The sequence below is a fragment of the Maylandia zebra genome, unplaced genomic scaffold, assembly GCF_041146795.1.
Source record: "Maylandia zebra isolate NMK-2024a unplaced genomic scaffold, Mzebra_GT3a scaffold02, whole genome shotgun sequence".
Taxonomy (NCBI): domain Eukaryota; kingdom Metazoa; phylum Chordata; class Actinopteri; order Cichliformes; family Cichlidae; genus Maylandia; species Maylandia zebra.
The window spans coordinates 1,778,537-1,792,500 of record NW_027490032.1 but is presented as its reverse complement, the minus strand read 5'-3'; the positions used below and the strand labels follow the sequence as shown (position 1 = coordinate 1,792,500).

At 41.9% G+C, this 13,964-nt stretch overlaps 1 protein-coding gene across 1 annotated transcript in view; it reads left to right on the top strand.

The window, feature by feature from the left end:
• LOC112429840 (beta-1,4 N-acetylgalactosaminyltransferase 2) overlaps positions 1-12,223 on the top strand; it is a 22,922-nt gene extending 10,699 nt beyond the window's left edge. The window contains exons 7-12 of the mRNA XM_076880939.1: positions 3,427-3,540; positions 3,760-3,846; positions 10,335-10,516; positions 10,713-10,856; positions 11,291-11,519; positions 11,605-12,223. Coding sequence (XP_076737054.1) covers positions 3,427-3,540; positions 3,760-3,846; positions 10,335-10,516; positions 10,713-10,856; positions 11,291-11,519; positions 11,605-11,798 — 950 coding nt within the window. The 3' untranslated portion in view covers positions 11,799-12,223. The remainder of the gene's footprint in view (positions 1-3,426; positions 3,541-3,759; positions 3,847-10,334; positions 10,517-10,712; positions 10,857-11,290; positions 11,520-11,604) is intronic.
• The last annotated feature ends 1,741 nt before the right edge of the window (positions 12,224-13,964 follow it).

Sequence of the window (13,964 nt, the reverse complement as noted above, 5' to 3'; positions counted from 1 at the left end):
CAGTATGAGTTATTGTAACTGACGGTAAAAAGTCAGCACAACGAAAATAAACTCCACCTAAACTTGGTTTATATTTGACCCAGATAGACTGCAGGTCATAACTTCTTACCTGCAGTTTAGTTCACCTGCAGCCGCCTCGGGTCTCTCCTCCTCCCTCCCTTTTCCTCATTCACTTGCTGGCCTCTGTGAAAGCTCCGCCGTAGAAACCACTACCAAACAACTGAGTTATTTTTACACATCGGCCAGTATCTGGCCAATCCACCAGCTATCATTGTTTATACTGTTACAAAAACAAACAAACAAACAAAAATAAAAATGAAAAATCACCATCGGCCCACTGGGCAAATGCCAGGTATGCCCAAAGGCCAGTCCAGCTATGTTGTGTGCCAAATAACACTTCAGAGTGCTCAGCCTTCTTGGGTTAATTGGGTGGAGTGCTGGGAATTGCGCCACCTGGTGATCAGTTGTGGCAGAAAATTCTGGACAGACCTGGTGAGGGTATGCTGGGGGCAGGGGCCATGAAGAGAGAGAGAGAGTATGCATTGTATGCAAACAGCTACCAAACAGCCATCATAATTCGTCATACAATGAGAACAGGACAAATCAACAATTGACAATGACTAATTAATATTAAAATCTGTAACATAATGTATTGTTTGGAGTTTAGTCTGTTACTGTTGCTATTTTTACCATTTCTTCTTGGAGCAACTGTAACCCACATAATTTCCTTAGGGATTAATAAAGTATTCTGATTCTGATAGTTTCAGGATGACCTGCCATTATCCAATGACACATCTGCTTACCTGCATCTTTTGCTCGTTTCTCCTCCTTGTCTTTTCTATTTTTTTTTCTAAACTGAGCACCCGATGGCTTTGAACTTTTCTTGTCCATCTTCCTGGTTTTAATTTTGCACTCCAGTATGAACACAACTCGAGGATCGCCACAACTTAACCTAATAGACCTACATCTTAGTTCACAAATTCACTTTGTCTAAGGTGTATTTCTGGGAATAGGCTTTGATTTACAACATTATGAATGAAATGTGCTCTATTTGGAAGCAGCCCGCTCCTTTCGATGTTGTGTGGGTTGGGTTGTGTGTGACACTTTAAATCATCAAACTGTAAATTATAAATTTTAAATTGTTATTGATACCTTTACTCAGAGTCCTAAAGTGTATATTTATTTTCTTACTCTTCTTATAATTATTGTTTGTTTACTTGCACTGCTGTAACTGGAGCCTCGTCGTCTCGTCTCTCTATATACTGGACTGTATATAGCGAAGATGACAATAAAGTTTACTTTGACTTCAGCAGCGAGCAGGTGCACAGAGGCCTCTCACGCTCACTTTTCGCGTATATAATTTCGAAAAAACATCGTTTCAAATTATAAGTCTGTATTATAATGTCTGGTGTTTTCTTGTTTGTTGTTTTGTTTTTATTTTGTTTTATTTTGCGAGTTGGTTATTAGATGCTGCTCCAGCCAGCCAGAGAATCCCCCGCAGCCCCGCCCTCTCCTCCCTGTGTCGCAAGCAGCAGGCGCACCTCGCAAACGGAGGGCGTCCTTACTCCCAGCAAATGTGCGATAGAAAACCGATCGGTGCCTATGCCATCTTCAGTATGTGCTGGCTGATGTCGGGGCAGCATGAGTACGAACAATTTTATTTTTTTGCCGATGCCCACGATGCCGCCCTGGGCAACCGCCCGTGTCGCCCGTATCAAAAACCGCTACTGCTTCTACCATTGTTTACAGCGCAGTCGGCCACAGTTTTTTTTCTTTTACTTACTTCCGAAAAGAAAACGTCATTTATGCTATTCAACAGGCTACTGAAGAAATTTTTACTTTTTAAAATTATGCAAAATTGCAAAATGCTTAGCTGTGTCACTAACAAAACCTCTGTAACTTTGCTCTGCTTCAGTTCAGCAGAATCAGGTAATGTTCAAATGTTAATGACTTTCTTTCATTTTTGATCTATTGCAGAATATTTTTAAGGTTATCTTCTATAAAATCCCAGGACAGGAAGATCGCCTTCATCTTTTTCTGTGTTTTTGACACAAAGGCATCTGCTGTGATGCTTACACCTTTGATTAAGTCTTGCAAGTGTCAGCTTTCTTTTTATAGATATAAAAATATGGAAATGTACTGATAGTTGATCAGAATTATAATATTTCTGACTGCGGCAAAATTTCACCGATTAAAATCGAATCGAATCAAATTGTGGATCGAAACTATTCAGGACCTTGTGAATTGGAATCTAATCAATTCTAGATATCAGTGACGATACCCAGCCTGAAACATGACTCAAGTGCGTGACCTAGGCAAAACAAAGCAGAATAATCAGTTAAAAAATTAATTCAATCTGGAGATATTTACAAATAATTTAAACTGTGGCAAGTGACTAATTCGACTTGAACAAACACAAAACACGAGTGATCTTTTGCATGGGCAAGAGTCTTGACTAAACACAAAGATCAGATTAACTTGAGTGAGTCCTGTCAGTAACACATTAAGCTAGCCAATATTACTTTTTTTTTAGATCATTTTTAATTTTTTTTCCATAACATCTGTGTAAAATAAAAAATTGTAATCTCAAAAGACTGATAAAAGTTAGAAGACAAAGACATATACATGTATTCTTTTTCTTACAAGGCATCTTGACACCTTTTAAAAAAATCCTACCCTGCAAAACTTTTTTCTTTTTTCTTTTTTTACACCCTTTAAGTTATAATGGTTTTCCCTTTAACTTGCCTCCATAGCTCCATACAATTTCAGACATTGTGTCTCCTCAATCAGCGTAGTATTGGTGGTTTTACATGAATCTTATTTAGTGAAGTTCAGGACTTCATATTCTCGTTGTCAATTATCAGTAACTAATGTATTTTGGCTGGGCAGCACTGGGCAGCACGGAAGCATGGTACGTAACACTGTTGCATCACAGCAAGAAGGTCCTAAATTCATCTCCACCTACTGTATTTTTGTGCGGAGTTTGCATGTTCTCTCTGTGTTTTCACTGGTTCTCTTGTATACTCTGGCTTCCTCCCGGAATCCACACACATGCAGTTAATGAGGTTAGGTTAACTGGTGATTCTAAACTGCCTGTGAATGTGAGTGCCAATAGTTGTCTGTATGTATGTGTTAGGCCTGCGACAGAGTGGCGACCCACCCTGACCTCCCAATAAGGATAAGCACAAGAGAATGGATGGGTGAATAATTTAATTAGGAAAACCACTTTCCTAATTATTCAGAATAAATTACTCTGAATTAAAGACTACTCCTGTTATATTATAAGTCCTTTCTGAGAAATTACCAGCAGTATTATATTACTGTGAATATACATAAAGTAAATTTGTCACATCTATTGGCACTTAGCCATAACGAATTAAACTTCATTTTAAAGCTAATGTAAAGTTGTTTGGTTTGAATTCACAGGTTCTGGAGAGGCAAAACTGACTATTGAGTCTAGCACCTTGTTGGTCCTCAATGACCTGCTGGCCAAAGTGTCCTATACCAGCACCATCTACCATATAAACACTGGAGACCTTGGTATGTGTCAAAAATGTGAAGAGCTATAACCCACATTTTTAAATGACAATTGAATTTGCAAAATGTCATGTGCATTTTACATTAGCATTAATGTATGAGTCCTGTATGTTATATTTAAAATAACTGAAAGAATAAGTCCTGAATTGCTTCTTTGTTATTTTTCTTTAAACAAGAGTCCCGCTTGTTCTGAACCTAAACAAATGTTATTTTTGTGTTCAGTCACTTTCCAGTTTGAAAACTATGAAGCCGTGTTTCCCATTACCATCCAGCAGCCTCATGTACCAGTCCTGTATGACATGGGAACAGGTAGAAGTGTACTCTTCATCAGGGGTCAAAAGCCAAGTCCATATTCATTTAAACGCTTCTTTATTATTTGCATCTTTTTTATCATTGCATACAATTGAGAACATTAGTTATGTTGAGGCAGAATCATTGTCTCCTTCCATCATTGTCATTTTCTCATTAACTTATACTTGTAGAACCCCCTCCCCCCAAAAAACCAACCAAACAAACAAACAAACACTATACTCTCAAAACTCTTCTTCATTCCTAGTTGTTTCCACCTGAAACAGTTTGCTTAGTTAAGAACTAGTAACTGATTAGTTAGAAATATCATCCTAAAGATGTAGGAACTCCACAAGAATATAATAATTATGTCACAATGTTTGAAACGGACTCACGTGCAGACCAGGTATCCTTGGCAAAGAGAAAGTGCGTTTATTTACAGTGAGACACCAGGTGAGGATATATATACAATGCGGCGGGGGAAAGGGTCCGGGGCTCCAGGGTCCAGGGGGAAACAGGGATTAATCCAATACACGCTCTCAGTGGGTTCCAAACACACGCTCGCTCGGGTCCAGGGCAGACCTATATACACACAGAGAAACAAGTCCAGGTTAGGGATAGTCTCAAACTCACAGATACCGATTCAGATACAGATTCAGGTTCAGAGGGACTGACGCTGATGGCTCAACGATCCAGCGAAGGATGACACAGGTCCTTCATCATAAATAGTGCTCCAAATCAGCTGGGATCGGCTGCAGGTGTGACTGTGAGCACAGGTGCGTGGGCCAGGGGTGGGAGCCCGTAATGAGCACTGCCCCGGCAGAGGAGAGAGAGCGCGAAGGAAAAACAAACAAAACATGTTGCCAAACACAGAGTCAGCCAGTGAGGCACGGGGACCAAGACAGTACCCCCCCCCCCCCCACCCCCCCACCCCCCTCCCTTAACGGGAGCCTCCCAGCGACCCACCACGCTTACCCGGATGCGAACGGTGGAACTCCAGCAGCATGCGCTTATCCAGAATGGCCGCTCGCGGGACCCAAGAACGCTCTTCCATGCCATACCCCTCCCAATCCACTAGGTATTGAACACCACGCCCCCGGCAACGTGAGTCCATGATGCGGGTGATCGAGTAGGCGGGCAAGCCATCCACAAGCTGGGCGGGAGGCGGGGGCCTGGAAGGAGGGCACAGAGTGATAGGTTTACGCTACAAACCTATTCGCTGGAACGTTAAGGACAATTTGCTACACAGCAAAACAAGACACGAGTAGGCAAAGATCTTCATGTTTCTCGTGCACGGGAGAGAACCGGACAAACGCCGTTCCTTCGCTTGACCCCAGTCGCTCTCGTCCGTGGAGACATGGAATTCACATTTTTCTCCCTTGACAAACAGTCAATTCTCAAGGAGGCATTATAGAGGCATTATAGAACCTGCCTGACGTGGTTTTTGTGTTCTGACTGGGATTTTGAAAAGATCAGAATGTCGTCTAAGTAGACGAAAACAAAGCGGTTAATAAAATCCCGAAGCACATTATTAACTAATGCCTGAAAAACTGCCGGGGCGTTGGTTAAGCCAAAGGGCATAACCAAATACTTGAAATGCCCCAGGTGGGTGTTAAAGGCAGTTTTCCACTCATCGCCTTCGCGAATGCGGACCAGATTGTAAGCGTTTCTCAAATCCAACTTACTAAAAATGGTTACTCCCTGAAGATCCTTCATATTAAATCATTTTTTGAATAATAATTTTTAAAAATATTTCTTCACGTCATTATGCTGGCCACAAGTAGAGGTGACAGTGGCCACGAGATTGAGATCCAGGCATTAGAGGCTCTTAATGCGTGCTTTTTTTTTTTTAGCCATTCTTGGGTGTTTTTAGCTGTGTGTTTTGGGTCATTGTCCTGTTGACCTGCGACTGAGACCAAGCTTCCTGACACTGGCCAGCACATTTCTCTCTAGAATCCCTTAATAGTCTTGAGATTTCATTGTACCCTGCACAGATTCAAGACACCCTGTGCCAGATGCAGCAAAACAGCCCCAGAACATAACCGAGCCTCCCCCATGTTTCACAGTTGGGACAGTGTTCTTTTCTTGATATGCTTCTTTTTTCCATCTGTGAACATAGAGCTGATGTGCCTTGGCAAAAAGTTCAATTTTGGTCTCATCTGTCCACAGGGCATTCTCCCAGAAGATTTGTGGTATGTCAACATGTAGTTTGGCATACTCCAGTCTGGCTTTTTTATGATTTGTTTTCAACAATGGTGTCCTCCTTGGTCGTCTCCCATGTAGCCCACTTTGGCTCAAAAAGCGACGAATGGTGCACTGATGTTTCTTGCGCATGAAGTTCAGCTTGGATGTCTTTAGAAGTCTTCCTGGGCTTTTTTTGTTACCATTTGGATTATCCGTCTCTTTGATCTGTCATCAATTTTCTCCTGCGGCCACGTCCAGGGAGGTTGGCTACGGTCCCATGGATCTTAAATTTCTGAATAACATGTGCACCTGTAGTCACAGGAACATTTAGCTGCTCAGAGATGGTCTTATATCATTTACCTTTAACATGCTTGTCTATGATCATCTTTCTAATCTCCTGAGACAAATCTTTCTTTTGCTTCCTCTGGTCCATGTTGAGTTTGGTACACACCATGTCACAAAACAACACAGTGATTACCTGGAGTCCTATATATATGCCTACTGACTGATTACAAGATTATAGACACCTGTGATGCTGATTAGTGGACACACCTTGGATTAACATGCCCCTTTGGTCACATTATTTCCATTCTTTTCTAGGGGTACCATCATTTTTGTCCAGACCTGTTTCATGCATTTATTTTTTTAAGTAATTCACTTGAAGCATGGTTGTGTCACGGCTGGGGCAGCGGTTGTGTCACGGCTGGGGCAGCAGTCGTGTGGTTGAATGAATGAGGATCCAAGATGCAGATGGCAGTGGAGATGCGAGTGGAGCTTGATTTACAGTGAAAATAACAAAGGTGAGGGCAGAACTGAACATAAACCTAAACTGGGAAAAACTAACAAACAAACCTGAAAACATAAGGACACCGGGAGATATGCAGAGATGGCAGATGAAGAAGGCTGGGCAGAGAGACGCAGAGAGACGCGGAGAAACACTGAATTAACACGGAGTCACACAGAGGATTTACTGAGAAACACAGACGACGCAACAAGGAACAGAGGCAGACACACACTATAAATACACAGAAGGTAATGAGGGAATGGCACACAGGAGGGGAACACAGCTGAACCTAATTCACCAGACGAGACACAAGCCTTCAAAGTAAAACAGGAAACACACAGTCTGTTTTACAACACAAACACAGGGACACGAACAGCGCAAAGAGGACAGACACAGGTACGGCTGATAAAACAATAAACTCCAGGTTCAACCCTAAACTAATACAAAATCAGAATTAACACAAAACACATGGTGAAATCCAAAGGAAACACAAAACGCTGGGTCAAAATGACCAAGGATCATGACAGGTTTAAAAGCAGGGTTTGACTTTCATTGTTTAATATTTATAGAATTTTTATTTATTATTAGTTTTGTCAGATTAAAGTTATTTCTTTGACCATTGTGAGTTTTTTGATTGACCAAAGGTTACCAACTATTTTGTCAACAAAGTAACTGTATTCTGAATATCGCCTTTTTAAACGGTAACTGTAATGGAATACAGTTACTGATATTTTGTATTTTAAATAAATCAAATCACTTTTTTTTTTTTTTTTTTATTGTCACATCACATGTGCAGGCACACTGGCACAGCACATGCGAGTGAAATTCTTGTGTGCGAGCCCCACAAGCAACAGAGATGTGCAAACACAACAACACAAACGAGCAAAATACAAGAATGGCCAACCTGAAACTAATAAATATATGTACAATATATAATAGTGTATGCATTTCTGGATGTGTATACTAAATATTTTCCTATGTGTGTGTGTGTGTGTGTGTGTATATACACATTTTTACAAATTAAATAGTAAAAAAATAAAATAATAATAATAATAATAATAATTATAAAATATACAGAGTTGAATATGTGCAAAACAAGTGGCATTTATATACAGTGTGGAGTGCATAATGTTGAAGTTCCAGTAGTGAAGCTGAGGTGTCTATGACGTGTTCAGCAGTCTGATGGCCTGATGGAAAAAGCTGTCTCTCAGTCTGCTGGTACGGGACCGGATGCTGCAGAACCTCCTTCCTGATGGAAGCAGTCTGAACAGTTTATGGCTGGGGTGACTGGAGTCCTTGATGATCCTCCCCGCTTTCCTCAGGCACCGCTTCCTGTAGATGTCTTGGAGGGAAGGAAGCTCACCTCCAATTATCCGTTCAGAGCACCGCACTACTCGCTGGAGAGCTTGCAGTTGTAGGCGGTGCTGTTGCCATACCAGGTGGTGATGCATCCAGTGAGGATGCTCTCAATGGCACAGTGATAGAAGGTCCTGAGGATGCGGGGGCTCATGCCGAATCTTTTCAGTCTCCTGAGAAAGAAGAGGCGCTGCTGGGCCTTCTTCACTGTTTTGTTTGTGTGTACTGACCACGTAAGATCCTCAGCCAGGTGTACGCCAAGGAACCGGAAGCTGCTCACTCTCTCCACAGCAGCGCCGTTGATGGTGATGGGGGTGTGTACTTCTCTGCACCTCCGGAAGTCCACTATCAACTCCTTTGTCTTTGCGACGTTGAGGGTGAGATGGTTGTCTTGACACCAGTGGGTCAGGGCGCTGACCTCCTCCCTGTAAGCCGTCTCATCACCGTTGGTGATAAGACCCACCACTGTAGTGTCGTCCGCAAACTTCACAATGATGTTGGAGTTGTTAGTGGCCATGCAGTCGTAGGTGTAGAGTGAGTACAGGAGAGGGCTCAGTACACACCCCTGTGGAGCACCAGTGTTCAGTGTGATGGGGGATGAGGTGATGCTGCCCAGTCTGACCACCTGGCGTCTGTCAGACAGGAAGCTAAGGATCCAGCTGCAGAGGGAGCTGCTCAGTCCTAGATCCTGCAGTTTCCTGTCCAGCTTCGAGGGAACGATGGTATTGAATGCTGAGCTGTAATCTACAAACAGCATCCTCACATACGTGTCTCTCTTCTCCAGGTGTGACAGGGCAGTGTGTAGTGTCAGGGCTATGGCATCATCAGTGGACCTGTTGTGGCGGTATGCAAACTGTAGAGGGTCCAGTGAGTCGGGTAGTGCAGAGCAGATGAAGTCCCTGACCAGCTTCTCGAAGCATTTGCTTACGATGGGGGTCAGGGCTACAGGTCGCCAGTCGTTCAATGAGGAGATGGTGGAGGATTTGGGTACAGGGACGATGGTGGCCATTTTGAAGCAGGCTGGGACTACAGACAGAGAGAGGGAAAGGTTGAAGATGTGCGTGAACACTCCAGCCAGCTGAGCCGCGCATGACTTGAGGAATCCCGTCCGGACCAGTAGCTTTGCGTGCGTTCACCTTCCTGAAGCACCTCCGCACATCCTCCTCAGACACAGTGTGCGCACTGACGTCAGTGTGCGCACCTTACATACACCTCCCTCAGCCACTCTTTCATCATTTCCTCATCCATCCAGCCCTTTTCATTTACCTTAATGATGATTCCTGCTGGAAACTTCTCTTTAGGCAAAGTCTTTCTCTTAAAAATCACCATAGGCGGCAGTTTCTGTCCATTAGCATGGCAGCCAAGCACAACAGTGAAAGAAGACTTTTCATGCCCCGTTGTGCGTATCGCTACCATGCTGGTCCCCTTCTTCTCCACAGTGTGACTCACCGGGATGTCAAAAGTGAGCGGTACCTCGTCCATGTTTGTGATGTGGCTGGGCTGGATGTTTTTGTCGCCGATGTGTTTGCTGCAGTAGGAGCGGAAGATGGCCAGCTTTTCCTTATAATCCGCTGGAAGTTGCTGCGCTACCGTAGTCCTGGTCCGGATGGAAAAATGGCACCGTTTCATAAAAAGTGAAAGTGAAACTGCTTTTAGCCGAATGGTGACCGTCGAAACGCTTCTCCCACTCGTTCTTTGCTCGATGATCCACCGCTCAAGTCTTTCCTCCAACTCGGGCCACCTCGCCTTATGTCCGCGGAAACTCAGCTGCGTTTTCTTGACCTGCCAGAGCTTGTTTTCTAGCTTCCTCCATTTGCGAACCATCGATTCGTTAATCTTAAATTCTCTCGCCGCTGCTCGATTTCCATGTTCCTCCGCGTAGCTGATGGCCTTCAGTTTAAACTGTGCTTCATAAGCGTGTCTCTTTGCCATTTTCAGGGTTGCCCCCACACTTCACCGTTTAGCGTTCTCATGGTGTTCTCTACTACGTCCTCCTTACAACACACAGGGCGCACTGCGGTATAGGGCGCGCCGTACTTTTTGAAGAAAATCTAAGACTTTTAAGTGCGCCTTATGGTCGTGAAAATACGGTAGTTTGAATGATTCAGAAATCTAATGCTACTCGGTGCCATTACTAGTAATCCATCATTTATAACAATATTCTCTGTATACTTCTGTTTGTTAGATATCAGCTCTCAAGTTACCATTGTCACAAAGACCTTCCTGCGCTACAAACAACTGAGGGTGTTGTTGGATAGCATCCGGAAATTCTATAGTAACATAAAAGTGATTATTGCAGATGACAGCTTAGAACCAGAGAGCATTACTGGAGAAAACATCCAGCATTACATCATGCCTCCAGCACAGGTATGCACATGCAATAATTTCATGATTTATGAGTATTTACCAATATTTTGGACTAAAATTACATTTATAGAATATTAGATATGCAATTGTCGATTCAATTTATGGAAGATTTATCAAGTACAATTTCAGTCAAACCATCAAACCAGGTACCATTCCGATATATGAATTTGGGATGGGGTTTTTTTTTCCCCCTCAGGGCTGGTTTGCAGGCAGAAATCTGGCTGTGTCGCAGGTTACCACCAAGTACTTCTTGTGGGTGGATGACGACTTTTTGTTTTCTGAGAAGACAAAGATAGAGAAACTTGTGGAGGTGATGGAGGCAGTCCCAGAACTAGATATGGTAAGGATAAAATAGCTTGTGTTGGATCGTTCAGTTTGTTTTAACTGGTTTAAGTAGAACTGTAACAGCTACAGTAGTAGGCTGATGACCCCAACGTTGTACTTTTAGAATATGCAGCCTTTGTTGTTCACCTAGGTTTTTGTATTCAGGTGGCAAAAACTAACAATTCTAACCAACACAGAGAAAAATTATTTTCAAGATTCAAGAATTAGGGTGAAGGGGATGGGATGGTATTTTTACAGGTGATACTGTACACTTAATGAGTTAAAAAGGAAGGGGAAAAGAGGAAGCGAGCTGAGTATGTAACAAACTGAGATGGTCTTTTGTTTTCAAAAGTAATTTAAGAATATTCTTCTCAGTCACCAGTTTTGAACATCTGTTACATCTGTTTAGGGTTGACTTTATAATGAGTTGTTTGGTTTTTCTCTAATTAGGTTGGTGGGTCAGTGCAAGGGAACAAGTTTCACTTTTCTATTCTGTATGAGGAAGGAGATGAAAACGAAGGTGGCTGCCTCTACAGGAAGTCTGGTGGGAAATTCCATTCCCTTCCTAGTTACCCACAATGCCATTTGGCCAGTGGAGTGGTCAACTTCTTCCTGGCTCGTACAGATGCCATGCAGAGGGTGAGATTTGACCCGAAGCTCCAGCGAGTAGCACATTCAGGTAAGTCCAGATCTCAAAACAGTTTACATTGAAAATTGCAGTATGATTTTTTTGTCAAATGGCAAATCTCTCTTTCTGACTTTAGAGTTCTTCATGGATGGCCTGGGCTCTTTGATGGTTGCCTCATGTGGTGATGTGACAATTGACCATCAACCTAAAACAGACGGAAACCGTAATCCTACCTACAACAAATTCAGAAGCCCTGGAAGAAATGATGCAGAATTCAAACTGCAGCTTCACTTTTTCAAAAACTACCTTAAGTGCATTAGATATGGATAGAAGACTATAAACGAACATAAGGGTCAGTTGTTGTCATACATGTTGCACTTCATCTGAACATTTTCTTATTTTTCATTTGTATTGTTTTGTCATTGTTCCAGAATTGACAGAGCTTGGGATTATAAGTGAAAATAGCTATTTTGTGGCTTTCTGTTGGGTTTTATTGTTCCTGATTTGATTTCTTAATTATTCTATAGAAAGTTTGATGTCTTATGCTATTGTTAATAAGGTTAGGGTTATTTAATCTCGTTTATTGAACTTTTATTGTTCTGTTTTCTCCACTATTTCTTTTTCTTCAATATATCAATGCTTTTGTTGCTAGTGTGACCTCTGTGTAGTGTCTTCTCTCATCTGCATTCACAACAAAAAGGCAATGGTTAGAATGCTCTCTTTTTAATGTCGTGGGCAATCAGCACAAAATCTCGCAGGAATCCTCCATTATTCTCAGGATTACATTTCCACTCGCAGTGTGATCATATAGTGGTAAATTTATACAACCAAAATAGAAAAACTTCAACACCATTAACATTGCATGTTAAATTTCCCTAATGAAAGGAATATAGAAATATATTTTAAAGCTGTACATGAAACAATGTAAATTCTCTAAACAGTGTAGCACAGTCACATACCTGCATTCACAACAAAAAGGCAATGGTTAGAATGCTTTCTTTTTAATGTCGTGGGCAATCGGCACAAAATCTAAACGGGAAAGCAACAACAGAGTTAGCTAACTATGCTCCCATTTTGTTTCCTCTCCTCCCAATAAATAAATCTCACATAAACGTGCACTCAGTTCAACATAAAGACTGGAGAAATGACCTGCAACAAATGATGTATAAACAACAAAAATAATCGGGTCAGACTGTATTACTTTAACAGCCTGCGATATGATTTTTCCTCCTGTTAAGGTTCAAAAATTGAGGAAGGAGAGTACAAACCACCCTTGGTCCAGAAGCTCTTGGTCAAACAATGATTTTTAATGAATACACACGTGTGGGAAGAACACTCTGTGCGCAGACAGCAAGTGGTCTTCGACTTACTCAAAGCATACACAGATTTTTATACTGTCAGGGCTTAAATTTAATGACGCCCCTTTAACGTCACAAATACATTTTATACATAGATCAGATCAACACCACAATGACTTTTACCACCGTTCGAAAGAACATCATCTTCTATTTTCATGGCTGGCACTTCCTGTCTACCTTTCAGTTCTTGTCTTGTTCCTCTTTCTTGCCGAGACAACAAGGAACGGTTCCTCTTTTACCGAGACAATTTTGCAGTTACAGCCAGACATGACTAACCTCTCCTCTAAATAAATCTGACTAAAAGTGTGTGTGTCACGACCTCACTCAGCCTCTATGTCACCTCTCGCACTTCTGACCTTTTACCAGACCAGAGGCTCACTGAGACTATGTATATGTCATCTGCTAAATAAATGTTCTAATCAAAAACCTCTAATGAAACCTTAATATAAAATGACCTGATATAAATGTTTTGTAAGCATGTATTGCAATTCCTTCTATGTTCTAGTTTTCCCTCAGCATGGATCATCTAGACACTCTCACTAGTGAAGCTTTAGACCATTAATGAACCTGAACATCAACTCAAATAAGCACAGATATGCAATATGTATAAAATAGTTATAACTGCACCTGGAATACAAAGTTAATTTAATACCTGTATGCATAAAACCTTAAAGCCTTCTTAAAGCTATCTGTTACATTGTTAAAGCAATGATCAATTTGAATAACCTAGTAATTCAAATGGCCTCGTCTGGCCTGCTGCTCAAAATAACCTAAGACTGGTTTCACTTCTGCAAACTCTCTGCAAGCCTGTTTCCTGTCAGCCTGTGACTTTTAGCCTTTTCTGAAAGACACACTGTTCAACCTCTGAATGCAATATAAACTACAGATTATATTATTAATGCAATGGTAATAATGATGATTATTTAACAATAGCAGTAAAATAATTTCCCTGCTCCACACTCCCCACGACATTTGCGCATTCCTTACCTCGCAGGAATCCTCCATTATTCTGAGGATTACCCAGAATCTAGTGATGTGACGTTCTGTATCGAGGCTTCGGAGCGTGTGTCGAGTAATGGAGGGGGCGTTTCCGTGAAGCGCGTATCGAGGCTTGCTTCATTTATGGGAGGAGCTGAAA